Raw genomic sequence first — 27850 nt, forward strand, 5'->3', positions numbered from 1 at the left:
CTGAAGAGGATTGCACAGAAAAGAGATACAGATGAGCATGAGAAGACATAAATGTGATATAAATGCACTAGTGTGAAGTCTCTACACATCAAACTATCAAAACATAACAAGGATTACATAATATTTCTTCTTTTTTTTCAAAAAGTGTACATTCCCTCGACTTGATCTTGACTATGATAAAGGTACCATTATTTAATTTCCCTAGCCTTGTGAAGGATAGGTAAGTGTTCTATCATCATGCTTGAAAACTGAAAGTATTTGGAAGTTTCTTTGTATTTCTATAACTTGTTCTATTACCGTGGCATCACATTTTTAGTAGCCTTCTCATCCAGTGATGATGGTTCATAAATATAACAAAAACTTTTAAAAAAAACAACATTTTAACACGTTACCTGATTTTTCCACAAACTCCATTGATGTATTCTACTAATATTTCTACTTTCACTGAATTTAAATATATATTTGAATTATATTCCCACTTATTCAGCCAGTAAAGTTTTCAAACCTGCATTTCCTCAGAAGAGCGGGGAGAGAGTTCTGGTCCGTCAGTCTTGGACGACACAAGTATCTCCCCATTGTCACTCTGTCTGTTGCTCATCTCACCGTCCGTGATGGTGTTGTCATGACAACTGCTGCTGTGGCTGGAGTACTGGCGGCTGACGGGGGCGTTACCATGGTGAGCGGTGTGGGAGGAGGATGTTGAGGAGGGAGGCACCGTGCCGTCCTGCTGGAGGAGTGAGATGTGGCAGTTCCATCCCGCCTCCAGACCCATCTTCTCTGAGAATACCTGATGGCAGATAACAGAATTCATTGAAATAAAATCTAATCTATTCTACTCATGTAAGGGTTTCCCAGGAAAAGCATTTCATCATTTGTGTATATGGTTTATTTTATTGATCCTACAATTTCTCTTCTGTATTCTTCAGTTAGTTGTACTGAATAAGACATACATTTTGTATAACACATAGCTGTAAAAAAAGATGAATTTCCTGTTATGGGAAATTATATCAACTTCTTTATATGATATCAATATATACATTACATTGATATTCAGTTTAGATAGCTGATTGAGAAACTCCATTTTATATTGCACTAATTACCATAGAAGTAATCACCACAAACTAAGAATTAAGACTAATCAACACTGAAACTGAACACTTCTGAATCAAGGTATAAATTTTGCTGCACTAAGGTTGCACTTCTGAAAAGTTCTGAAAAAAAGTCACATCATTTTATCAAACTCGGAGCCAATTAACTGATTTCCCTGACATAAAATGATATCTTGGAATCACACGTAAAGCTCTCAAACAAGCATTTACTCTCTGACGTAGAACTGGTGCAGATGAATTGCACCTTACTAAGATTTTTGGAGGTGGCACCACATCCCTATCAAAACTCCTCTATCATCATAAATTTGTGAAAGTTCTAGTTTTACACATGACACTGACCCTGCTGCGGAGCTCCTGGTCCCGTGAGAAGTGTACAAAACGAATGCAGGCATTGTCCAGCTGCTCGATGAGAGAGACAATGTCCGGCTTGGCCTGGTAATTGCTGGTCACCATGCCGATGAAGATCTGACCACACTGTGACCTGACATCGCGTTTACAGGAAAACAAATAAATGAGCCCCATCAACCCATTGAAAACTAGTCCCGAGTAAACTTAGGCAGGTGTCTATGGGAAATACGTGTTATAGCAAAATCAGTCCATCCTCAATGGGTTAAGGATCAAGTAGTTTGACAGACTTTAAAAAATTGATAAGTGAATTTCCCACCATAAACCAAAGAAAAGAATTACCAGTTCAGGAAAACATCCCGATTCCTACATATACAAGGTATCAATCTTTATGGGAACATTTTGAGCATGATGGTCCTCTCTGCTCTATCTTGTCCATGGGTATCTGGTAGCAAAGCTGAATCCTGTCTTGATTAGTTTTGTTAACCCATTAACTGCAAAACAATGGAATGGATGCTTCCCTGAGTTTTAGATGACAGACCATTCTGGTCACCACGGGCCCGTTTCATAAAACTTGTCAACAGTGACAAGTTGTCATAGATGTGACAAGCTACTGAAATCCTTGCATCTGATTGGCTGAAAGCAAATTTGTCATAGAAATGTGGCAGTTGTCACTGATGACAAGTTTTATGAAACAGGCCCCAGGTCTATGCAAGTTCAATCTCTGTTTGAACATGAATTTCATAAATTTTAAAGTCGGACAAACATATGCGTCATCCTGATTTGAAAATGCATTGCCTAACCAACTGAGAAAAATGAAAGGTACTTTGTACAAAGGTGCACATGAACTAATTACAAACTGGCTTATAAAGATGTACCTGTAACACTCTTCTGCATTTCTAATGCTGCCCAGTTTGTTCATAGCAGAGTCTAAGCTGTGATATTTCCTCGTCCGCTTCACTTCAGAGATGGAGCCTTCTCGGCTGGTATCTACATCCCATGAAGATCTGTGAGGAGGGAACATCGTTGAAAGTCTTTACATTTTTTTTAAAAATATATATTAAGAATATAACATAGTTTAATACTGCAAAAAGATATCAGGATCAAATGAATGCTGTGAGGTTTAGTCATTCTAAACAATGCTATAGTATTGTGTTTTGTAGGTTGAAAGGGTAAAAATGTCACATAAATCATAAGATTTCAAATGTCATCACCAGTATTCCCACTGTCATCAGATTTATCATCATCATCTTGTTCATAGCCAATTATTGATAGCCAAAGTAATCTTGTAAATAACCATCAACTGTTCAAGATCCACAGCAAATGCCATCACAACAATCATCATTGTAGGTTTCAAACATCATCCTCACCATCAATAGATCATCATTGCTGTCATCATCATATTCAGTATCAAGACTACATTTTGTACCATCATCATCGCCATCGCCACCGCCATCACCATCACAATCATATTCAGTATTCAAGATTATCATCATCATCATCCTCATTGCGTCATCATTATCGCCACATAATGACCTCAAGAGAGAAAGCCTTCCTGTCCCTTGATCAAAGCCATGTGATCACAAACACTATAATGTCCTACATCTGTGTCAACAGAAGTGTGACATCATAGCCATTCGTCGCCATGGAAACCTCACGTAACCCAAATATCTGTGAACACAACCGATGCTGACCATGCTCGTAGCCTGTTTCAACTCACTGCCCAGACTTCTACAAAGGTATTCTGTGTGGAACCAGTAATAGACTACAACAAAAGACCGTGATATCATCACTTGGGTACTCTAGTGAGTGTCAGGTTTGTGTCACCTATTCCCTTGACATATTAATCCAGAGTCAATCTCTATTGGGATTATCTGTGACTCTCACCTGACCAAACCAGGAATCTCGGCCGATGGTTGAGATGGAGGATCTTTCTGGTTGCCCGGTAACTCCACGTACTGGTCGCCAAGACGACTGTCTATGGACTCTGCCATTGGTTGGTAGGCAAAGGAAGTACAGTAGGAGGAGAGAGTGGCCCTCTGGTAGAAGTCCAAGATCTTTTTCCTGTCATTCCAACATCAATGACAATCTCAATGAAAACATATTATACATACAATAGATCCTTTTTACAATGCTGTTTACAGACTATAGGTTTTTAATGAAAGCACTCTATACCAATGAGACAGTTTAAAAGTCTTCATAATATGTATTCTCTTTTCTTGATTTGATATAAACTTGCTTTAAACTACAGTAGTTTCAGTTGTTATTCTTTCAATAAAAACATGAAGTTTGTATTCATGAAGTTGGAAGTTTAAAGTGTCATAAAAATGCAAGGCTATGAGTACACTGAGTGACACATCCTTACTGTCACAGAATGACTTTTGGCATTAATGAAGCAGGGAAAAAAAAGTACATGGAAATCAATGTCTGCCGCATGTTTTTCTTTATATGGAACAGATCTATATATTTTTTTTTAGGGTTTATAAAACAAAAAATGGGTAAATATCCTACCTTTCATTATCTGTCAGGGAATAGAGGTCAATGCCATCCCAGAATTCAGTGCAGAGGTCAATCAAAAGGTCAGCTGTGCCTTGTGTCAGGAGTTGAGCTGTACCTGGGGGCAAATGGGAAGATTTAAAATAATTAGTGGCTGGCAATATTGTGGCAAGACTGTATCTGAAAAAGAGCAACTCCTAATACTCTCAATGCAAAGAGAAAAATCCCTTTATATCACCCCCTTAATTAAATGGTTAGCTCATTCAAAAAGATAAGGATGGAGTTTGATTTGGACAAAATACTCTTCTGCCCAACAGAGCCTTATACAGTAGCCCATAAATCTAAAAGCAACAAATGATTCTTAAAACATGACAATGGTAACGATGGAAAAAAATATCAATTTAAAGAAAATTTTTGCTGTATCTCTTTTAAATTTCACATTGTGATTCATGAATCTACGATGTACTGTGCAATTCTCAGGCCATTTCCTTTCTTCTATATTTCCATCTGTTTATCATTCCTAATTACTAACTTGATAGCGATAAGTTTATCTTTAATACAAGAACACATTTACTCATCAAAACACAACATATCAGAGATGATGAGGAGAGTGAGGTACAATTTGCCAACCTCACAAATCCTTGAAATTTGAACAAATACAAAAAACATATTCCTGCTTTCAGCCATGAGACAAAAACATGTTTCTAGAAGTAATTAACTTCCTTGTGAGTACCACTCTTTGATCTACTTGAACACTTATCATGTAAACAGGTGTGTACAGTCCAACCTGCTACAAAAGTAATCACCTATCTCGAAAGATTCCCTTGTTCACGCTTAGTAGGACACAGGACTTTGTATCTGTGCAAAGCTTGTGAGGAACCACAAAGAATTTACTGCAGTTTTCGATTGCCCAAAATGGTGTAAAATTTGCATGATTGGATCCAGGGGATTGTATGTACATCTCCAGCGTTTGGCTCATAATCCTAGTAACAAATTGTGTACAGCTTTATAAGCAGCACACATGTAAAGGAAGAATCTCACTTGACTGGGGTTGACTTTACCGATGAGCATACTCTTCAGCGTACATAACCGCTGACGAGCAATTCTATTCTAGCAGGTATGTGCTAGTTGTGGTGTTTTTTAATAAACAGCAGTGGGCAGTGAATCAAGATCAATTAATTGCAACTGATTGACAAATTGCCCTACATCGAGGTAAATAAGCGCTGGATTGATCAGTGTTTTAGTAGTAGCCATGATAAAAGATATAAAACTAGAAATGTCGCTACAGCGACTGATGCCTCCGCCATAATGCAAGATTCTCCCAATAGGTGTATAGTACAATGTCTTCACAATGTGTGATGACAGTTTCACATAACTGGCAAAATATCAAAATAACAGGTTTATCAGAAATATCTTGAATGTTCACTTTCCACGAAATGGGTTTGCTATAATTGTCTATTAAAGAGTACAGGTACACATATTTGGGGAATTGAAAATTTTTACTTGACCTCTGACCGACCTTATTATAAGTTTATGCATTGAGTATAATTTTCAAGGTATGAAGAAAGAGTGTAATTACAGTACAAAATATATCTTTTTTTTTCATTCAAACCTAACCTTTGACCCTTAACCTTTGACCTTTGACCTTCTGGCTGGAAACTTCCAAGAGAATCTCCATTAAGTAATACATGTACATATATCAAATTTTAAAACTAATAATGCAATTATTGCATATACTAGTATATGAGGGAAATAGTAACATTTTGAGGAGTTGACCTTGACCTTTGACCCCTGACTATTGACCCATGACCCCTAAATTCCCTAGATAATCCCTGCCAGTCAGTACATGCATATGTACCAAGTTCCATGAGGATACATTGAACCATTTGTGAGAAATGTGATATTGCAACATTTTCACCTAACCTTTGACCTTTTGACTTTTGACCTTATGACATGAAACTCTCTCTGGAGAATCTTTATGCAGTAGTACATGTCTACACTAAGTTTCAAGAAAATAACTGCGGGCATTGCATAGATATGGGGGAAATAGCAACATTTTTAGCATTTGACCTTGACCTTTTGACCTTTGACCTCTTGTCAATGTCACTAAAATCTACTCAACTAATTGTCCCATCATACATCATCCTTGGACCAAGTTTGGTGAAAGCTGCTTCATCCAGTTTTGAGTTATCACGTAAACAGATAAATTTTAGGATTTGACCTTGATCTTTGACCTTTGACCTCTGTCCGATTTCACTGAAAAACTAATCAAGTAATTGTCCCATCATACATCATCCTCCAACAAAGTTTGGTGAAATTTGCTCCATACAGTCTTGAGTTATCGCGTAAACGGATAAATTTCATGATTTGACCTTGACCTTTGACCTTTGACCTTTTGCCGATTTCACCTAAAATCTAATCAAATCATTGCCCCATCATACTTCATACTTGGACCAAGTTTGGTAAAATTCCACTAAATATTACTCAAGTTATCGCGTAAACGAAAGCGGACGGACGTACGTACGGACGTACGTACGGACGGACGGACGGACAACCCGAAAACATAATGCCTCCGGCACCACTACGTGGCGGAGGCATAAAAATCATGGGCGTACGTACTCGAGAAGGATTTGAACCTATGAACTCCTGATCGCCGAACACGTTAAAATCCTGCTCGAGTATGTACGCCCATGATTTCTTTTATCATGGCTACTACTAAAACAATGATCACTTCAGTGCTTATTTACATTGATGTAGGGCAATTTGTAATCAGTTGCAATGAAAACAACTCGACGGATGAATTTCATGAATGTGAAGATCAATTAAATTGAAGAACCATAACATCTGATGACCGACTACCTTAAATGTGCTGTGTTTATAGAGACTGCTCTTTCTAACTCCCCTTTGAGGAGTCACTACAGAAATGTTTCACTGTATCTATGATACAAAGCAATTTGATACTGTTATTAGAAATGTCAACTCAAAGCTAATCCCAAGAGGTAACGTCTAACCCCCATCCTACTCCCCACACCCTAAAGATGATGGGTGCTACTCTGACTACAAACCTGCAGCAGACTGTTTGACCAAGACTGACAGAGAGTGGGGAGCTGGGATCCGCTTCTTGATGAAGGAGCGAGACCGGGCCAGACGTCTCCCTCCAGCCTCATCGTCTCCATCACTCTGAATAAACACACAATATATGTCATTTTCAATTGATTCCAACTGCGTCCACTTCATGTCCACTTTTCACACAATAACTCACTTTAAATAAAGCACTTTTCCCTTGTTTTTTACTTTGATAAAGTTATCAACATTAAGAGAGGAACTCCTTGTTTGATTTTCCTCTGGATGGCAGAGTCTTGTCGCATTAATCTCATACAAATAAATCATAAAATTTTCAACATGTATCAGAACAAATCACTGGGCCTAAACTCATCATGCAGAACCATCTCATCAGATTTACTCAACGAGACATGCATTCGCCAAGAATTAAACACTTCCACAAAAAAAAAAAAAAAAAAAAAAAAAAGATATCTAGTTGCCCTTCTCAGTCTTTACATTAGCATTGGTTGCTTGACAAAACTCTGCGTAGAGAGGAAATACAGATAGTCTAAAGTGACATACCGGTAGTTTGTAAAGAGCCAGTTTTTGTCTGAGCTCATAAGCCTCTGTAGCCTGCTTGGTGAAGCCCATTACTTGAGCCAGCTGACACAGACACCTGTAACATAGAGAATCAATACAGACGGGTTTGATTTACAGCAATATGAACAACCAGGCATTCAGACTGAACTGTCAGATATTACAAGACAGACAGGTGAATCTGACTGACATCCCAGTCATCAAAATGGCATGAATCGCGATACACTTGACGGGTGTTGATAGTGCAAAGGTTTGATCATTTATATTTAAATGCAGTAGACGCTGCATACATTCTGGCAAAAACAAAAAACAGGTAACAACAACAACAACAAAAACAACTATAACAACAACAGCAGCAACAACAACAACAACAACAAGAAAAAGGAGGAGGAGGAGGAGGAGGAGGAGGAGGAGGAGGAGGAGGAGGAGGAGGAGGAGGATGGGAAAAGGACCACTGAAAGAAAAGAAGATATAAGCAGAGGCTTATCACAAGGCAATGATGAACCTCTGCTAGGGAGGCAGTGAGTAGTATAGTCAGAGCTTTTACATATACCTGCCTTGATTCATGCATCAAATATTGTATATTATGCCATATATTTTAAAATGGTGTGTCTAATATTTCGCAAATCGAGACTTCCTGACAATTTCGTGAATGGTTGAATTCGCAATTGTGGAGTACAGTCCTGAATGGAGAAATGTATGTGTGCATGTCACATTCATGTAGGGATGAGAATTAATATTTTTGTGTGTTTTTAATTTTGTGAATAGCACCCAACACATGATATTCGCGAAAATAAAAATCTCGCAAAATATCTAACATATACAGTAAACTTTTACCACATATACATAGTGTGTATGATGAATGCAGTGTTACTCTTACCTCCTCTGGGACACATGGGTGAAATGCTTGCAATCTTCCCCATTGACACTGGTGTATATGTGGTCCATAAAGGTGCTGAATGTCTCTACAGTGTTGGGGTTACACGTGTTCATCAGGATGGTGAGGCCCTGTTCAAAGAAAAAACAAAACAGGGTGTTAGGTGTAGTGTAGGATTCCTTCAAACACTAAAAGTGCCCAATGTACATGTACATGTACATAGGTCAGAATGTGGTTTGTTTGATTTTTTATAGTAGCATCAAACCATAACCTTCAACAAAACAACATTTTGCTGTAGGGACAAATAGAGGCACAGGCAGAAAAACATTTGTAAATACGTTGCACCAGGTACATTGCAGATACTGGTAATAACAATAAACATGTGGTATGAATTCTTTATATTCCTGCTTAAATTTATTCAATGATAATGATATCCTCACTGGATTTATTTCATGAGTACAAGTCAAAGCAAATTTCACCGAAAGGAAACCATTGTGGGTCAGTAGATCAGAGACCACGGAATTTCAATCTTAAGGTCTCTGGTTCAAGTCCACTGGCAGATACAGTTAGGATTATTGGTAAGGCACTTAATCCTCACAGCCAATCCTCCTTAGGGGATTTAGAGCCAACAGTATAATAATAATAATAATAATAATAATAATAATAATAATAATAATAATAATAATAATAATAATACTAATAATAATAACAATAATAATAATGATGATGATAATAATAATAATAACTATAATAATAATAATAATAATGATAATAATAATACTAATAATAATAATGATAATAATAATAACAATAATAATTATAATAATGATAATAATAACAACAATGATGACAACAACAACAACAATGATAACAACAACAACAATAATAATAATAATACAAATACATTTATATAGCGCATTTTCCATAAACGTATATGTTCAAATGTGCTTTACCATGGGAATGGATTATCAACATTAATGAAACAAGTGAATTTTCAGATGTTTCTGAAGATGATGAGAAATCCTGGTATCATGGTAATTTACTCGTAAGCATAGAAGTACTCCCTCAGTGTTCATGTTGAATACATTCAAAACACACACACGCACACATTAACTCTACCAAAGAAACTGGCTAACTTTGACATAAATCGTATGTCCTAGCTTACCATGGGTTTGAGTGAACTAATGTGTCTCTCCCAGTTGGTTTCATCAAACTCCACTCCAACGAGACTCTGTGGATGACAAGCATGTGAAAGCATCAGATTTTGTCACTGAAATTGACATATTTTCTCAATGCAGATACAAGTTTTGTATCTTGGTACATGTATACAATGTAGAAGCATGCATTATGTTATTAGGAGTTTAACATTAAAACTGTCAATATTAAAACTTTTTTCCTTTAGTTAATTGCTTTTTTTTTTCTTACAAATCTCATAAGACATGGTATTGAATTCCATTCAATAAAGTTTACAATATGTCACAGAGACATCAACATAAAAACTTAGTACAAATTAAGAGAGTTAAGCAAAGACCCTCTTAGCACTCCTTTCCTACCCCCATCCCCCTCCCCCCCCCCAAAAAAAAAAAAAAAAAAAAACAGAAAAGAGAAAAAGAAGAGCTTTCTTGATTTTTCAACTGAATAACAAAGCATGCATGGCACATGAACTTACAGCAGAGTTTTGAGAAAGAGTCAGAACCTCTGGATGGTGCTCTGGATAATAGTCTGTGGAAAAAAAAAAGAAGAAGGATCATTGTAAACATGGAGTAAAAATGACAGCTTCATTCTCACTGTGTATTAGATATGTGTTTCCACAGAAATCCCTCAGGTTTTAAAGGAACACTGAGTGTGGATTAGTGATTATGCTAGTCAATACAACTTAAAACTTGAATTGACACGATGCCCTACCTGTATGTTCCATTAAACATGCAGCATGTTAAACATTTCAACAGCTTAGTCATCCTTCATCCTTTATGTGCCCAGGCATCTTTTAAGCATTCAGTAATCTCTGCAAAACTGAACTCGGTTGTACAGTTAGCAAGACCAATCACTCTGGCGTGGCTATATGCCTCAGTCCAACATGAAGGCCAAGGTAACATGATAGTGATATGATGTTTGGGGGAATTGGGATTCTATATTCATCAACAAGTAGCTCCCAGATATGTATGCCAACCAGTAGCTCCCAGATATGTATGCCAACCAGCGACCAATGCACTCCACCATTTGTGCCAATTCTCCCTATCGCATAGAGCCGATATCAAGCGATATCATCTCGTGATACCGATATCTGATCGATTGCTCTTGGGATGTACACTTCTGGTTTTGCCGTTATACCCACGTCATGTCCTTCATCTTTGGATATTTTCCATAATTTCGTTGTCATGTATCATCGGCCCAGCACTGAGTCGCTTCGCAAAAGAATCCCATTCATCAAATGTACAGTTACAGATTAGAAAATAACTCTATTATTTTACAGATTTTGATATGATCTGTGAATACTAGTACTTCGGCCCTCAACGTGCATAAGAGCATACATTTACGCATCACGCATTCATAACCGGAAGTTTATATCTCAAGAATTAAAGGTAAAAAAATTAGAGCGCCACATGTGTTCAGATTCGGAGGGCTATATGCGACAGGGAGAATTGGTGAACAAAGCAAGCAAGGGTTAGTTATCTTCAGTCAAGAAAGAGAAGAGAAGACCAACCCTCTTTGTCCAGATTGTGACCTCTCTGCTTGGACAGTCCTCCCCGCTGACCCTTCTCTCCCATCACAGCCTCATCAGAGCCAAAGACTGAACCTCCACTGCTGACACTGTCTGTGTCATCATCAGACAAGCTGCTCATAAAGAAGACTTTCTCTGGGGTGGGGTCTGGGGTGGACAGGATCCCCCTCTTGTCTACACAGCACAAGGACTGTAGGGGGTAGGGTACATCAAACCAGAGATAATTAAACATAGAGCAATTGGACTGCTGAGCAAAGCCAATTGGGTTCCCATCAAGAAATAACAGTTATATCTGTTGTGTGCACATTGCAATTCACACATGTTTTAATAATGCTCATACATATTGTATCATACACATTGTACAGTGACCTCTGAACATGACCTTTGACCTATCACTACCAATCCGTTCATTAAAGTTCACTGTAATTGTTAATTCATTTCTGCAATGTCCAAACAACTTTACATCATCGCTGATCATTTTTAGTTGAAGGAATGACTGGACTTGGTACAATGTATTTATGCAAATGTCACAGCAACCTTTGACCTCAATCACTTCATGGAAATAATTGTCTATTTATTTCTTATATTCCATACCAAATTAAAGAACAAGCACATTGTGTGGCAAGTCAAAGCTGCAAATTGTATTTGTGCCATCTGTTTTGCAAGGAATCATCCAAGCTGACACATGGATGACAGTAAACCACAAGTGAGGTAAATCTAAACAATGTGGGGAAAAAAAAACTGATTAAACAATGTCATCCACAGACAAGCCAAATTTGAAATAGAGAAAACAATGACAACAAAATTACCTCATTACTGTCACACCAACTGAAATTGAACTTCACAAAAGACTTCTATTTAACACTTTGACACTCACAGTGACTGATCCAAGACCCTGGAGTATATTTCCTGTTCTTGGCAGGTGTGGAGAGGATCCCAGGAAGCTGGTTTTGAAGCTTTGCCATATTGGTAACCATGGCAACTGTTCATCCTACACAGAACATTCAAAAGCAAAACAATCTTGACAGAAATGAACATACATGTAATGATGTGATGATATTTTGATGGCAGGAGCCTCTACAGAATAGTGTTGCAATTATTTGGCATTTGAATAAAACTTCCCTGGAATTTAAGAAGATTTTTAACATTGTACTTTCGTACTCTGGCTAATTAGATAAAATCTGTTCTCACTGAACCCATGTAAATAACGCAAAGCGGTCTTGCACAGGTACTGCTTTCATATTATGCAAATATATCAGCCTCAAAACCAAGAAAATTTTGATTATGTTATTGCTCATATCTTCATTCAGTGACAAACTGTTGGGAACATACTTCTAAGTTCTTGTATCCCCCATATATTTGTACAATCTGTACAATTGCTACAACAGAAAGGGTCTTACATAACCAGTGATTATCAAAAACAGAGATACGGTGAATGGTCTGTGTTTGTTGATCAGACAAGCTGCATCTACATACAAAGTAGGGTGTCTACATCTTACATTTCAATAACAGTGACAGACACTTACCAGGATTGGTGTGCCACCATCGCTGTCTTCAAACTCCCTTTCAGATGTATCAATCTGTGTGGTATGAATCACATCAAATAGTCATAGTTCTCCTTGGGTCAAAGACATTACACAGGGCTCGACACTCGCTCTTTCCTTCACGTGCCCAAGGGCTAAGTGGAACCATCACTTTTTAAAGGGATCGTATAGATTTTGGTTATGACCTAATTTCAGGTTTCTAACATTTTTGGGTGAGATAATGAAAAACCTCTTATGAAATGTAAAGGAGCATGTAATTTTAAGAGGAATTCAGCATTTCTTTGATGAAAATTGGTTTTGAAATGCCTGAGATATCCAAAACAGAGTGATCCTAATAAAAGGAGGGACCCACCTTTTATTAGGATCGCTTTGTTTTACTTTAATTGTTTTTGGATGTCTCAGTAATTCCAAAACCGATTTTCATCGAATAAACTTTGAATTCCTCTTAGAATGGTATCCCCTGTACTATTTCATGGGTGGTTTCTTGGTATCTCGCAAAAACTTAAAAGCCCAATCCTCATCTCCACCAATACTGTACCATCCCTTTAAATTTTGCTTGTTTGAAAGAATTAAGTACTTGCCCACAACTAGCATCAATGTATTAAGTGAATTAAAGGAGCTTCTAACTTTCATATCTAAGTCAAAATGTTACTTGCCAACAGGGCAAGAAATCATTAGCATGAGTATATTCTAACTTGCTCGACATTCAATTATATGTGCCCTGGGCAGGCAGACGAGTGCTAAAGTTGAGTCTTGCATAGAAGGACAGGAAGATGCTATCAAATACAAACATAACTCATTCAAAATGCTTTTTTGAATAGACAGGTTTTCAGGATAGATTTGAATTTGGGTATTTATGAATCCTTCAAATAAGATGGGATAGTATTCTAAAGTGAACAGTAACATGAGCATAAGATCACTCTCCACAAAACTTGGTCTGAATAACAAGACAATGCAAAAGATCATTCTGAGCTGATCTGAAATTGCGGGAGGGTACATATGTCCATTAGTGTAGTATTACAGAGTGTGGTAGTAGGTCCGTTTAAATTCACCTTGAGTCGCTTAGACTTGTGGAAGAGAGTGATGATCCTGCCACAGCCGTAGTGATTGAGAGCGATCCACATGAGGGGTAAACTGATTGGTAGGAAGGGTAGAACGGTGTGCACCTGATGAGGAAGGATGAGATGGAGAGATGAGAGACATCATTAATTTTTGAGATTGCATTACAACAACTATGGGGTGGAAGGACAAAATTAAAACCAATGCAATGCTAACTTTTCCTTCTACACACTACTACAACACACTACCATGTGCACTTGTGAAATCTCACTAGTACATATTTCATACTAAAGCGGTTTCTCATCATCTCACCAAAAAATGTTAGAAACTTGAAGATGGGTCTCAACCACAACTATACCATCCCTTTAAATAATATACACAATAAATATATGAGACTAAACATGCGCAAATAAAATGTTGCAATGGTATTCTAATTTCTATTATGCTGTTACATCATTCACTGTTTTCCTTTGTTGTGGTTGTTGTTGGATTAACTTAAATAAAGTGATGATGATTTTTTTTTTTAATGATTATGAAACATGTGAATATTACATACAAGCAAAGATTAATCAGCAAACTCACAGGAATGGCAAAGAAGAGGGTTGCCCAGTGGCCCATGTCAGATTCCAAGATGAAGTATCGGATCACATTGATTGTGAATGATAGCACCTGTGATAAGAAGATACATTGAACAGTGTTTCATAACCGTATAATATGCAGATGGCTGGAAGGCGCATCAGCTTATTGTAAAGAAATGCCCTTAATCAAAATTTTGAACAGTGGGAAACTACACATCTGTTTTTAATATGAAGAGTCACAACTGTCCATTGAAGTTCAGACAAACAATGCATACATATATCACAATACATTTGTAACAATCAAATACATATCTCATGTGGGAACACAAGAATGTTTAGAGGGCAATATTACTCAGCAATCTTTCCCTTGGCATTTCTGTACCTTTAATAAAACTCAGTCTGTTGTAGTAGTGCCTGGCAAGGAAGAAATATCAAATTCTTGAAGCCTCCCTAGTTTATTTTTGTCCTCACTAGTGAAATGCTGATAGAGGATTGGAAGTAATCTCCTGAAGAACAGCAAAAATCCAGTTTGAAATGAATTTACATCTCTACTCTCAAACTATTTCATTACAGCCAAAAAAATATGTGACCGTGCACCACAAAACCAACCAAAAGTCGCATACACTGATTTTGTGTCAGGACTCAAAATAGGTGAAATGAATCAACCTATTCAATCTTAAGTTTTTCATATTTTCTGAAAGAGCAAGACTTCATCTACATTGTGGTAAAGTTTGGAATCATATTAAAAGATGAATGGGAAATTGTATTTTTAGTAGTTTTTCCAGAATGCTTCTTTTTTTTTTTTTTGGTAGAATAGTGTGATTAGGTGTACATGTGTCTTAGAATCCCCTTTTTGGCACGGCGCGGTAGCTAGCATTAAGCGCTTTAATAAACCCTATACTTTAGAGCCTCTTTTTCAGTACAAACTTTTTCAGAGTATGTGTTTTCTTTTCAATATTTAGATAAGGTTAGGAGAGTTCATCTGAATTGAATTATATATCATTTTCAAGCTTAAAGTCTGCTCTTTGAGAATATCCTTAACTTAAAATCCATGTCTGGCAACTTTTTGTTGGTTTCGTGGTGCAGGGTCACATATGCAAGAGGTTTCTACAACAATAGTAGCAATGATGGCTGCTTACCAGAGCAGATGGAGTCAGCCATCTCTCTATCATACTCAGGCAGTCAATCCTTTTATTCTCAAACGACGACAGTGGTTTCTTTCTGGCGCCCTCTAGACATGATCTGAGAATAGGCAACAAATCAACAAAAATATATGCACAGTGAAATTTGACGGAGCAAAGAGTCAACTCACTAAATTCATGAGTCAATTCACCAAGGGGCAAGGAGCTACAAGCTGCTTACACTTCTGTGAAATTTCACTGAAAGCCATCTTACATGATATCCTTTGTTTAGAACATAGTGCCGGAATACATATTGCCTACAAGAAACATATTCTGCAGTCTTAACATGATTCTAATTTTCCTCACCTAATCTATCAAATAAATGTAGGTAACCAATTATCATTCATAGCCAGGATAACTGAGCCTTCAGATTCAAAAGATTATGTGATTACTCCATGGTAATGCAATACATGGAAATGGTGTTCATTCACTCTATCTTCATTAACCATGCTAAGAGGGTCATACACTGAGGACAGACCTGATATGGGGTATGAAGGGTGTGTCCATGACGTGGAACTTAGCAGGTTGCAGTGGCTGCCGTGCAGTGGGCTCCGAGCTGGGCTCTGGTACGATTGGGTGGTACACCTCCCCAGCATGCAATTCAAGATCGCTGTCATCCTAGCAGGCAGAAAAGACAGAAGCAGGCCAGGTATCAAGACTAAGAGATATCAAGACTTTCAGGGAAAAATGACAAAGACAGACATGGAGAATGAGAAGAAGATGAATATTAAAGATGAAATTTGACTGAATTCTATTACAGGCTGTTTGAATAATCCAGCAGAGTAAAACACTTTGGAGTTTGGCCTTCCAAAACTCTATTCAGTTCTCCTCAGAATCGGATAGTCATAAATACATATAATGTACAACCAGATGATGTGTGAAGATATTGTTCACAAGTACTGTGTACGCCATATATTTAGTGAGACAAAATTTTCGCGAATCAGAACTTCCCGACGATTTCGAGAGTGGTTAAATTTGTGATCATGGAGTACGAACGGAGACATGCATACGCAGAGGCTCCAACTCTCCCGTTTTCAGCGGGAGATCTCCCGCCGAAAGCCCATTTTTGCAAAATCTCCCATTCTCCCTCTTGAGATTTAATTTCTCCCACCCTGGCTCTGTGTTTCCCGCTTGAAATGATTTCTTACTTAATATCATTGTATGTTGAAAAAATAAGCTTTAGATAGCAAGAAAGAGCATCTAGAACCCTAGAGCTGGACCCTGGTCGCAAGGAACTTTGCGCTTCGCGCACATCAAATTGGAGTCTCCCGTTTGCTAGGGGTTTCAGGCAGGAGAATCTCCCGATCAGAAGGTGCTTGGGGTTGGAGTCTCTGCAAACGTAAGTGTGCATCACATTCATATCAGGATCAGAATCACTATTTTCGCATGTCTTTAATTTCGCGAACAGCACCTGACTGGCAAAATTCGCAAAAATAAAAAGCTCGCGAAACATTCAGCGTATACAGTATTGCTCACAAGTACTGTGCATGCCATATATTTAGCGAGTCAAAATTTTCGCGAATCGGGACTTCCCTATGATTTCGTGAGTGGCTAAATTCACGATCGTGACGTACTGCACTGAACGGAGAAATGTATACATGTGTGTCACATTCATGTCAGGATCAAAGTCATTATTTTTGTGTGTCTTTAATTTCACGAATAGCACCTGACTCCCAAAATTTGTGAAAATAAAAACCTTGCGAAATATTTGGCGTATACAGTAAAACAAATGGACTGATGACCTAAAAAAAAAAAATGCCCATGGAATAGTTTTGTGGATGTGAATGAGTTAAACAAATATATTCAAGTTTGTGAAAGATGGCAGTTACTAACACATGATACGGGAGCAGTCATTGCATGTATTATGGACTCACTGAAAATATTCTGATGTGAGTTGGTGCGACTTTTCCTGGTCGCATCATGATGATGTCATCCGTGACAAGCAACGTCCAGGGCAGGTTGACCAGCTGACCATCCCTGTACGTCCACTGCAGCATGATTGAGTTGGTCTGTGGGCAAAACAGCGGAATGTAGTCTTCGGCTTTCCATCCAATGTCTCCTGATGTTATCTCTGGTGAACACAATGACATAAAACAAAAATGAATGATGGTGGAATGAGTATAAGTACTCGAATACAGCATGTGGGAAGAAATTTCAGTGTGACATAATGATACATGTGAAAATACATACAAGTGTACATGAGTATACTGATTGATAGTCATTTGAATTGATGTGCAGATTATGTACGTGATTATAAAATATAAATGAGCATACAAGACTATGCACTTCTCAATTTCATTCGGCACATCTCCCTGTCTAGAGGTACTGAGTTTCTTATTGTTAAACAGGAAAAAAAGGCGTAACTGATTATTTCGTGTGATACACTGCACACAAATTCATCAACTAGAAAACATGAATAAGAAATAATCTCCAGTGGAAATAAATAGTAAGGACAGCAATGCCTAGCTTTCCATGATGGCTTTTTGATAGATGATTATTGTAATTACAATTAACACAGATGACCAACTCTTGTTGCTAATTGGTCGTTGTCCAGTTGCTATGGAAACTGGTATGAATATGTGATGCTACTGTTGAAATTTTTAGTCCGAGTTCCTCAGTATTACAGCAACTTCTACAATTATTATTGCATTACAGATGACTTTAAGGAGGAAGCCAAGTGAGTTATTAGGACCAACCATCCAGTTCCTTGAGAAGTACTCTGATCCTGTCTGCCATTTCACGGTGCTGTAGTTTGCAGTCCCAGCCAGAGAGGTAGGTGTTGAAGACCAAGTAGGCAAGGAGGATGCTGCTCTCTAGGATCAGACTTGGGTCCCAGTGAACTACAGCAGAGAAGAGCAGCAGGACGATGGCGATGACGATAGCGACACCACTCGTCCAGTGGAACGATGCCCTTGGGTCGAGTCGCCAACTTGCTGGACGACCGAGTGAGGAAAGGCAGCTCTGTTCTTTCCATGTCTCCTCCTCGTAGGCTTGCAGCTCCTTGGCAATGGCCGACTTGAGCTTCTCTAGAGCTGTACGTGTGTCAAGTCCGGTGAATTCCAGCGACATCTAAGTTTACAAATGAGCAGTTAATGAGGAAACAATTTAAGCAAAGACTGTTGGCTATGGCTACCATGATTTTTTTTTCATTACCTTTTCTCATTAAATAGCATGCAACTAATACCATTTATGGTGGTGTAGAGAGACATTCATTACTTCCACAATAACAAACGTACATGTACATATAATATGAAATTTAATCATATCAATATGCACAAGAGAACAAAACATGGAACAATGATTGAGAATGGGATGGATTGATGCTGGGAAATGGACCCTAAAAAGAATGATAATGAATCCTGTGCTCACTGGCATAGGTGATATTCAAACCTTCAAGAGTACGGTAAGTAGTTAACCTCCTACCTAGTTGTCAAGACAAGAGGGATCCAGTACGGTATTTTTTTTTTTTTTTCACTGAACATTGCTGAATCCATAAAGCAGGAGCTCTGAGCCTCTGTAAGTATTGTATCTGGTAACATTACTCCTACTACCACACCAGATCTAGTTGTCTACCTGTATCTAACATTAAATTTACTTCCAGATCTGCATAGGCCTAACCATTTATGTGAATCTGGCGTCACACTCACAGTGGCGACTTGGTTGGGTGTTTTATTTCTCAGTTTACTTCGACAGTTTGAATATTGTCTTTTTTGTGACTTTGAAAAAAAAATTCTCACTGCTCCATTGTAATACAAATCATTCTAAACAATTGGCGTATGCTCTATAAATTTTGAAGCTCAATCCAATGACATATGTCGTACCTCACTTCACTGCCAGCCCGTGGCTACGCATTCTCATCTCGCATAATCACACCTCACACATCTTTACTACAACAAGGTCCAATGCAACACACACACAAATCAATGCAATGAGAAGTGCGGAAACCTAACACAGAACAGAGTAAGTGGGGCCGGTCACTGCGGCAAAACCCCCAGCCGGTCGATTGTTTAAAAACATCACATTTAACAAGAACTCACTTCTTACATTGCTATCATTTCACCATGCTTGAATAAAGGGTAAATTCCAATGAATGAGTACATGTAATCACGCCTCTATTTCAAACTTGAGCAGTGCGCCTGTTCGTCGAGAGTGCAGTGGAATCGTTACGGTACCGTACAATGTACGTAGCGTAGTGTATAAACGTGCAGCAAAATATCGCTAGCGTGATAGATAGCGACCCACCTTTATGGCAAGCCGTTCGGGTCAATGCGTCAGGTCACTACACGTACCTCGAAACACCTACGCGTGCCTGACCACACGTAACGCGTGGGTACACGTCACGTTACGTGTACCCACACGTCACGTAACGTGTACTTAAGCACGCGTAACGCGACGTGTGGGTACGCGTTACGCGACGTGTACCCTGGCGTAACGCGTGGTTGTACCTGGCGCTACACGTAGTCCACCACGCGTTACGCGTGGGGTAGGCACACGTAACGTCAGGTTGACTACACGTAGTCAAGTGTACACGACGCCACGCCAGGCTCCTGAAAAATTAGCCTTGTTTCAGGATATGTTTTTGTTTTTTAATCTGCTATAGTCGATCCGTGTCTAAATATTTTTAATGAGCTGAGATATCTTGTGTAGGGGAAAAATACGTGTCTAAATAATTTTGATGAGCTGAGATATCTTATGTAGGGGAAGAATATCTAAGTTACGGAATTATGATTTCATTATTTCATTTGGAATGAGAGTGTTTTGTTTTTTTACTTTGTGTCTGCTAAAATGAAATCGATACTTTTTAGTACAGTCTGTTGACTTTTAATGAATAGGCCTACGGCGTTGATTTCACGGATTATGATTTTTGTGATTGTTTCTTATTTTTTCTTATGTTATATATCCTATATGTGTAGGCATTTGTTTCATGTTACTTTCATTTGTTTTTACCGCTTCTTCAGTATACTGTTCTTCAGTATTACTTTGCACTGATCCTTACAGTACCTGTACAGTATTTGGTCTACATAATGGTGATGAACATAGATGCCAGTTACGTTATTGTTTAATTTAGGTCGTTGGCTGAGCAATTAAATTCTTCCTTTTCAACCACAACTGGAAACTGATTATTTGAGGAGAAAATGAAACAACCGGAGAGGGTCAGTTTAGCCACAGAGAGAGAGAAAAAAAAAAACAGGAAAAAGAAAGGGAGAGGGAGATCGGAAAGGAGAGGAGAGAAGAGAGCTTGTGGAGCAGAAAAAGGCAGAGAAAATTTGAGCTGCTAAACACTGATGGACACAGTCACTCACACCTTACATACACACATAAACACACACACACACGCACAAACGATCACATACATACAATTCAGTTTTTTCTATAACTTTATTACTACTTTCACTTTTAACTTGTGGATCTATGGAATATGGAATTTATCAGAATAATTTGCCAGTTTTTAAAGATTCCCCCTTTTTATCTACCTTGCTCTTTATCACAATCACAAGCATCAGATAACCATCATCTGTCATTCATGCAATCATTTCGGCTCACAACAACAAAACAATTGTTTTCCCATCAAATTTTACAATCTTTTGTTTTGAGAATCATATTTTCAATGAAATCACAATTTTAATTATGTAATGCACATATCAATAAAATACAGTAATGCAATTGCCGCCATGGTCCATATGCTCATGCCACTTCTAGTATGTACCAATGAAAATGCTTCTGATTCTTGGTCCAATTTCAGTTATATGTATTACAGTGTGTACTTGAAATGTTGGTTTTGTTACAATAACCTAATACAAGGCTGAACATTATCCTTGGTCTAGGGACAACAGTAAGAGATGAACGGGTCACTGAAAATTTGTGAGCATTTCCATTGTTCTTACATGTCTTCCTTGCCTAGAAAATGGAAGAAGATCTCACGGCTCACTAATTGCATGTATTTGAGCTATCGTCACGTGATGGCAGATCACCATTACTCTTCACAGCTATTGAAATTTATTTCTAAATTGCTTTGTTACAGTCATTGTGTGCATATCGCAGTCTGTAAACAGTGAAGGATAAACATATCACTCAAGGAACCTGGCACACCATTGCATTGTTCCCCAAAATCATCCAATTGGAAACAATGAAAACAAACATATTTTGAGAATGAAAGTATTCATAAGCACCACCAAACAAAATCTGGTGAAATTTTGTCACAGCTCTTAACCTTGCGACAAATGTCCATATCTGCGACAACTTTTACTCATTAATCAAACTGCTATACTTCTGCATTGAAAATCTTTTTACTAGTATTTGTGCAGTGGTTGTTTACCTTTCTTTTAAAGTTTGAATGTATCCGACATAAGCTATCTATATACACACACACACACATATATATATATATATATATATATATATATATATACATATATATATAATATATATATATGTACACGAAATATAGATATGCAGTGGCGGATCTAGGGGGGCGCAAATGGCCCACACCACCCCCCCCTTTATTTTAGGTTAAAAACAATAGATATAAAAAGAAAAAAATGAAATGAAACCTGGAAGTGGCACCAGGAATATTAGTTGCCCCCCCCCCCCCTTTACAGAATTTCTGGATCCACCCCTGATATGTATATTGACACATACATACACGCACATATACTAGTAAACATTCTTATTCACATATGTCATTTGTTATCTGTGGCTTTCACCATGTAAAAAACACTTTCACGGTCTGCATATTTGATGCGGTCACACCATTAATCATAAAAGCACATGATTTCATATACTATATGAGAAATGCATTATGCCCCACTAAAATCTACTTGTTGCAAAACAATCATCTTGTCCTTTTCATACTGAATGCTTGTATACATTTTACACTGTAGACCAAGAACAAAGCTCCGTGCACAGTCACCATTTTATACACCGTCCCTTTAGTTAATGCTCTCAAAGTGAAAGAAATTGTCAGTTTTGAGTTATGCTAAAGAGTAAATTCCAGAATGAAAGCACATTGTAAATTTGAAAAGGCAGATATTGAAAATGCATGCCTTGCTGAGTTTTGAAGAGCCAGTCATCTTATCTTACTCCTCAGAGATAACATGAAAGAGTTGTTTAATGTAAAATAGCAGAGCATGTGAATAAGTGCTAAAAATGAGATTATTTGCAATACCTCTAGGACAGTTGGAATTTCAGAACTGCAGTACACGATTTCAGTTGCAGAGACCAACAACAACAACAACAACAACAGAAATCGATATTGACCTGCTATTGTGATGAGTTGCATGGTCAGATTATTCAATATAAGGAGCCATTACTGTCACTAAACTCTCAAGAAATGTTGAAACTAAGGCTCCCATTTCTGTGCATCAAGATGCCGTGGACATAGGGCACGGTTAAGTGATGAGATCATTTCTTGCCACAGAAATGAACAAAGCATGGCTCTGTAACATATATTCTATGTGGATGCTCCACACCAGTGCTTGACTACTGGCTTAACCACACAAAGAATGACATTGTGCCTCATCATCTGTGTACTGTACAAAGAATGAGCTCTTCCAGAAGGGAAATATCCACAAGTTTCTAATTGAAATCATAGTCAAGCACCAATACTTCGATGAGTTGTGATGAATTTGTGAGTGTTGCAGCCTGTAACCACTGTCTGCTCATGACTTTCTTCCCTTGCTTGCAGAGAGTGATGACCCCGGCAGCCTGATGAAATGTCTTCAGAAAGATTACTGCCTTCTTTTATCTCCACTGACTGTCGACAGCGAGCTACTCATCCTTTGCGTGCTTAAATAGTACCATCTTCCAACTTCAAGCTTGCCGAGTATGATGATTGAGTCAACTGAGTTATACCTTCATAAGAGACAAGAAATTTCAGAAAAAGAAAGTGGACAAAGAAAATGAGATTATACTTCACACATAAAACATCTCCCAAGAATCTAACATGTGTCTTGTGTTAAGATATATGCACTGAGATGTTAACCTCCCCATATTAAAGAAAACAAACAAACAAACAAACAAACAAACAAACAGGAAGATTTGACATAGCAAACATGAAGACTCTTGTGAAGGCCAATTTCATGCATTACAATACGCCAAAAGACATCTGAATTATGTAGACTGCTGTAATCGATCATTATCAGAAAATGAAGAAAATTTCCATTTTTTAAGGAAAGTGAGACTTAATATGAGATGATGTCTGACCTCTTTATACACAGAATATGAAATTTAAAAAAAATGTCCTTTCATTGGAGTGAATTATTATCTATAATCAAACTGCATTGCAAAATTCCTGCCTATGAACTGCCATAAAGTTTTATGTTCTCATCATTATGTTATGCATTATTATTCTTATGTATTGTAAATATGTCTGTGCAGCTCTGCATTCATTTGTAGACACGTGTGCATTTCTGCCACCATATATCTGTAATTAATATTTGCTTACCAATACCTATTGTGAGAATACCAATTGGGAAGTAAAAATCGGCATACACATGTTCTTGTGAGTTTGTTTGTGTGTGAATTCATTAAAATTGTGTGATACATTTCTATTAAGCGTTGTACAATCATTCAATCATATTTCAACAGTTTAATGTATATATGGCTTTCACAATATCTTACGATCAATAATAAACAATTACTAAGTGGTTAAATTCTTGTATGCAAGACATGTCCAGTGCTCCAATAACATAATGTTGATATCAGTGCAAGTTTTTTATTTCTTAATTGGTTAAGACACCAATAGCTGCTTTTAAAAAAATAATAATTTCAAATGTCAAACTGACACTAGCTGGTGTTCTTGCATGACATACACAAGAACCCAGAATATGATATAAAGCATTGCTTTTAACCCTCACTATAAGCTGTCGAGGAGGGGGCTGGAAGGTCCCCCTCGGCATTCCTAGCAATGTCGTCTTCGCAAAAAAACTATGGCTGTGATGTTTCACAACTTCTTCATTTCAAGTGTCTGCCGCATTCTCCCTATAGAGACCAAATTTTAGACACCCAGGAGGAAATTGCATATAAAATATATGTACATGCATGTCAGACCAAGATATGCTCGAAAACGTGGTACAGTTGCAATGAAATTTGTGCTTTCAGTCAAATTTTACAACAGCATGATTATTTTTTCTTTTCTTGATTAAAATCAATGAATAACATCTTTTCATGCTCCGAATACTGTCAACTACAAATTGCAATCGCACTGTTGAGATTTGGAAGGGGGAGGGGGCCTGGGAGGAGCCTAACTAAGATTACCTCCATCCCTCCCTTCCCTATCTTTTATCTTCCTAAACAGTTGAGGTTAATACAATGATAGTAGTTTGGATGAGTTCACGTACTCAGTGAAACACTCACCACATAACTCCTTGTTTTTCCAGCTACAGAAGAGCAAAATGCATGTCAAGGAGATTGGCACTGTCTTGTTGCAGCGTAGCTTGGCAATGGGTGGACTGATAGTCTCCCTCTTAATGTCGATCAATTCCCCAGCTGATGCATTTCTTCAGCTAATTCATGGTAATAAACACAAGAGTCAACCTTTCATAACTTGATTGTACAGTGGCAGGTGACAGATCAACCCCCTTCCCCTCCCCCCCCCCCCCCCACAGCAACAACAAATAAAATACTAAACCCAGGACAATGAAATTCCCTGAAAGTATGAAATAGTCAACATCCCCAAGCATCTATGACTTGAAGGCCTGAAATTCATCAAACAAATCATATTTGTAGGGGTTTTAGTGCACTCAAGCACTCAATAAAGGAGCCTGAACATGAAAAGGAGCCTGAAGATGTAGTAATGTCTCAACCTCATTCACACACTATGATTCATTACTGTCAAGAATATCATTTTAAACGAGGTAAGTTGATATTCAGTAAACATCACATCACAAAATGTCTGCGTATGAACTTTCATAAAGTTCATATGCTGATTCATTCCACACAATGCATGTGCATGAGTACATGAGAATGTAATGTGCATTTCATTCTCATGTACTGCAACTATGCCTTAAACCCATTTAAACTGCGCACATGAAATTTGTAAATATGTGTGCATTTCTGTCACCAGATTTGCAAATTGATATTTGCTTAATTCATGCCTACTGCAAGATTACCAACTGGAAAGTGAAAACTTAATGTAGGCATATACTTATGTATTCCTTATTATTTCTTATATTTTAATTTATTATTATTCCTACAACATAAAGTTTTGACTGAATCCTTACACAAGTCACAAACAATACTGAGTGGCTAACTCTCCCACACAAGACAAATCTCATGGTGTAACAACCTACAGTTGACATTTCCAGGGAGGTGGGACTCAGTATTGCAGGCTTGGCTTTTGATCCATTTCTTTGGTAAAGGCACCAAAAGGTGCTAAAAAAAAGAAATAAAAAAAAAAATTATCTCAAATGTTAAACTGATTCTTACACTGTAGCTGTTTGCTCTGAACAGAAACATCCTCCCATATTCCATGTACAAGAACCCTGAACCTCGTAAAAATACAGTTTTACCTACTGTATAACTTCATTAGAAATTGTGATTCATAATACATTATAGCGGTTTGATGTACTTGATGATATACTCACCACTAAGCTATCACTTGCTTTTCCAGATTTTAATGAGCAAAACACACATCGGTAAGATTGGCACTGTCTGGGTGAAGCATGGACTGACAGTCTTCCTCTCAATTCATGTCAATACAGTCCCAGTCACTTCTTGAGCTACATCATGGTGATAAGACACAACAGTAACTTTGATAATTTGATTGTACACAACTTCAGGACAGTGGTAAATGGCAGATCACAACCCTTTGCCCCCCCCCCCCAAAAAAAAAAAAAACAACAACAACAACAACAACAATCACTGTGGAAACTGAAATTCAATGAAAAATATGAAAAAGTCAAGATCCTCAGACAGCAATAACTTGACGTCCAAAAAATTCATCAAGGCAAAGGATTTTGAGGAGTTAAGTAATTTAGAATAAGGGTAAAAGATCTAGATTAACCTTACAAAGTAGCATTCAAGGTTTATTGGCTTTGACTTGTGCCCACTGACTTAAGGATCACACACTACTCAGTCAACCTGAATTAAAAAGAAAAGCTTGTTTACTTGCCCATAACCGTCTATGATCACCTGTCATATGACATTTTTGTGTGAGTGATGGGAGAGGGTTGTGGGGAGAAGGAATGATCACATATTGTTTTTGTTACGAGAAATAGGAATGGGAAAGTGAAATGTGATGACCAAGAGGAGTATGATATTAGTTACTGACCAATGATAAACTTCCAATTGGGACACACATACATAATACCTCTACATTCATATCCACATTAGATATTCTGCAGACACAACATACTGTTTATAGTTTAAGAACTGATTCAGTCAGCAAAGTGAAGAAAAATAAAACATGTTACATATATGCCACCTGACAGAAATTTGAACACCTCAAGATCAAATTTCCTCATCTTTGAGTAAATGCAGTTCACTGTATATTTTAATTTTTTGATTTTTCCTTTTTAATGGCATACATATTGGCAATACACTAATAACTGTTGTCAGCCCAAGATATCATTATATTTATCTTATCTTTTCTGAAATGATATACTGCTGCTATGGTCCAGGCTGACATCACAATCTTTCTTTGACTTTATTACAGCAAAGTGGTTCCCAACCCTTTCTACTGTATTGAATTTAACTTCACATTTTTTTAATGTGATCATACACAGCCATGCCGCTGTAAATGAAGTTGCGATGCCATATGCTTTGCATTCTTGCACGGCGTCTGTTCAGGCTAGTGATCAGTAAAATAAGTCTAGGAAGATTACAGTACTTATCAATAGATATTCTTTGCCTAAGAATTCAAAACATAAGTGAACTGGGGGGAAAAAGTAACATGCCCCATGTGCATTGTATGTCATTATGTGAAGATAAGCAATGTGTGAAGAATTTAAAAAAAAAGCAAAATATTATGCCTTTGCTAGTATGCTGGGGAAATACTCCATGTCTATCAGTTGATAAGTAAATTGTTCTGCTGTTCCAAGAATCCCCAACGTACTGATCAACATACATTACCTAGAACTCTATATCATACATATATACATATATATGCATGGATTCCATGATCATGGAAATTACCAAAAAAGAAAAAAAAAATCACAGAATGACTATCCCAATGACCTGTCAATTTTCCATGTCCAACCATAGATGGCCAACATAATCTGTACCGGTGCCTCTGTTCCTTTTCATCATTGTTTGGCCTTGCATTGACTATAATTTTCAAGTCTCACCTTAATATGCACTTTA

General features: G+C 37.6%; 1 protein-coding gene across 1 annotated transcript in view; it reads right to left on the reverse strand.

Annotated features, from left to right (window-relative positions):
- Window positions 1–19715, reverse strand: part of LOC139722481 (transmembrane protein 94-like) — a 29558-nt gene extending 9843 nt beyond the window's left edge. The window contains exons 1-20 of the mRNA XM_071633770.1: window positions 19595–19715; window positions 18247–18619; window positions 17425–17621; window positions 16029–16168; window positions 15509–15611; window positions 14374–14460; window positions 13785–13898; window positions 12715–12768; window positions 12066–12179; window positions 11171–11378; window positions 10136–10188; window positions 9632–9697; window positions 8470–8597; window positions 7575–7668; window positions 7016–7130; window positions 3966–4068; window positions 3342–3518; window positions 2333–2461; window positions 1449–1590; window positions 506–787 (exon numbers count right to left, since the gene is read on the reverse strand). Coding sequence (XP_071489871.1) covers window positions 506–787; window positions 1449–1590; window positions 2333–2461; window positions 3342–3518; window positions 3966–4068; window positions 7016–7130; window positions 7575–7668; window positions 8470–8597; window positions 9632–9697; window positions 10136–10188; window positions 11171–11378; window positions 12066–12179; window positions 12715–12768; window positions 13785–13898; window positions 14374–14460; window positions 15509–15611; window positions 16029–16168; window positions 17425–17621; window positions 18247–18619 — 2679 coding nt within the window. The 5' untranslated portion in view covers window positions 19595–19715. The remainder of the gene's footprint in view (window positions 1–505; window positions 788–1448; window positions 1591–2332; window positions 2462–3341; window positions 3519–3965; window positions 4069–7015; window positions 7131–7574; window positions 7669–8469; window positions 8598–9631; window positions 9698–10135; window positions 10189–11170; window positions 11379–12065; window positions 12180–12714; window positions 12769–13784; window positions 13899–14373; window positions 14461–15508; window positions 15612–16028; window positions 16169–17424; window positions 17622–18246; window positions 18620–19594) is intronic.
- Between the last annotated feature and the right edge of the window lie 8135 nt (window positions 19716–27850).

This window comes from Diadema antillarum, unplaced genomic scaffold (genome assembly GCF_040938485.1).
Source record: "Diadema antillarum isolate AM-2024a unplaced genomic scaffold, OU_Dant_1.0 scf00000166, whole genome shotgun sequence".
Classification (NCBI taxonomy): Eukaryota; Metazoa; Echinodermata; class Echinoidea; order Diadematoida; family Diadematidae; genus Diadema; species Diadema antillarum.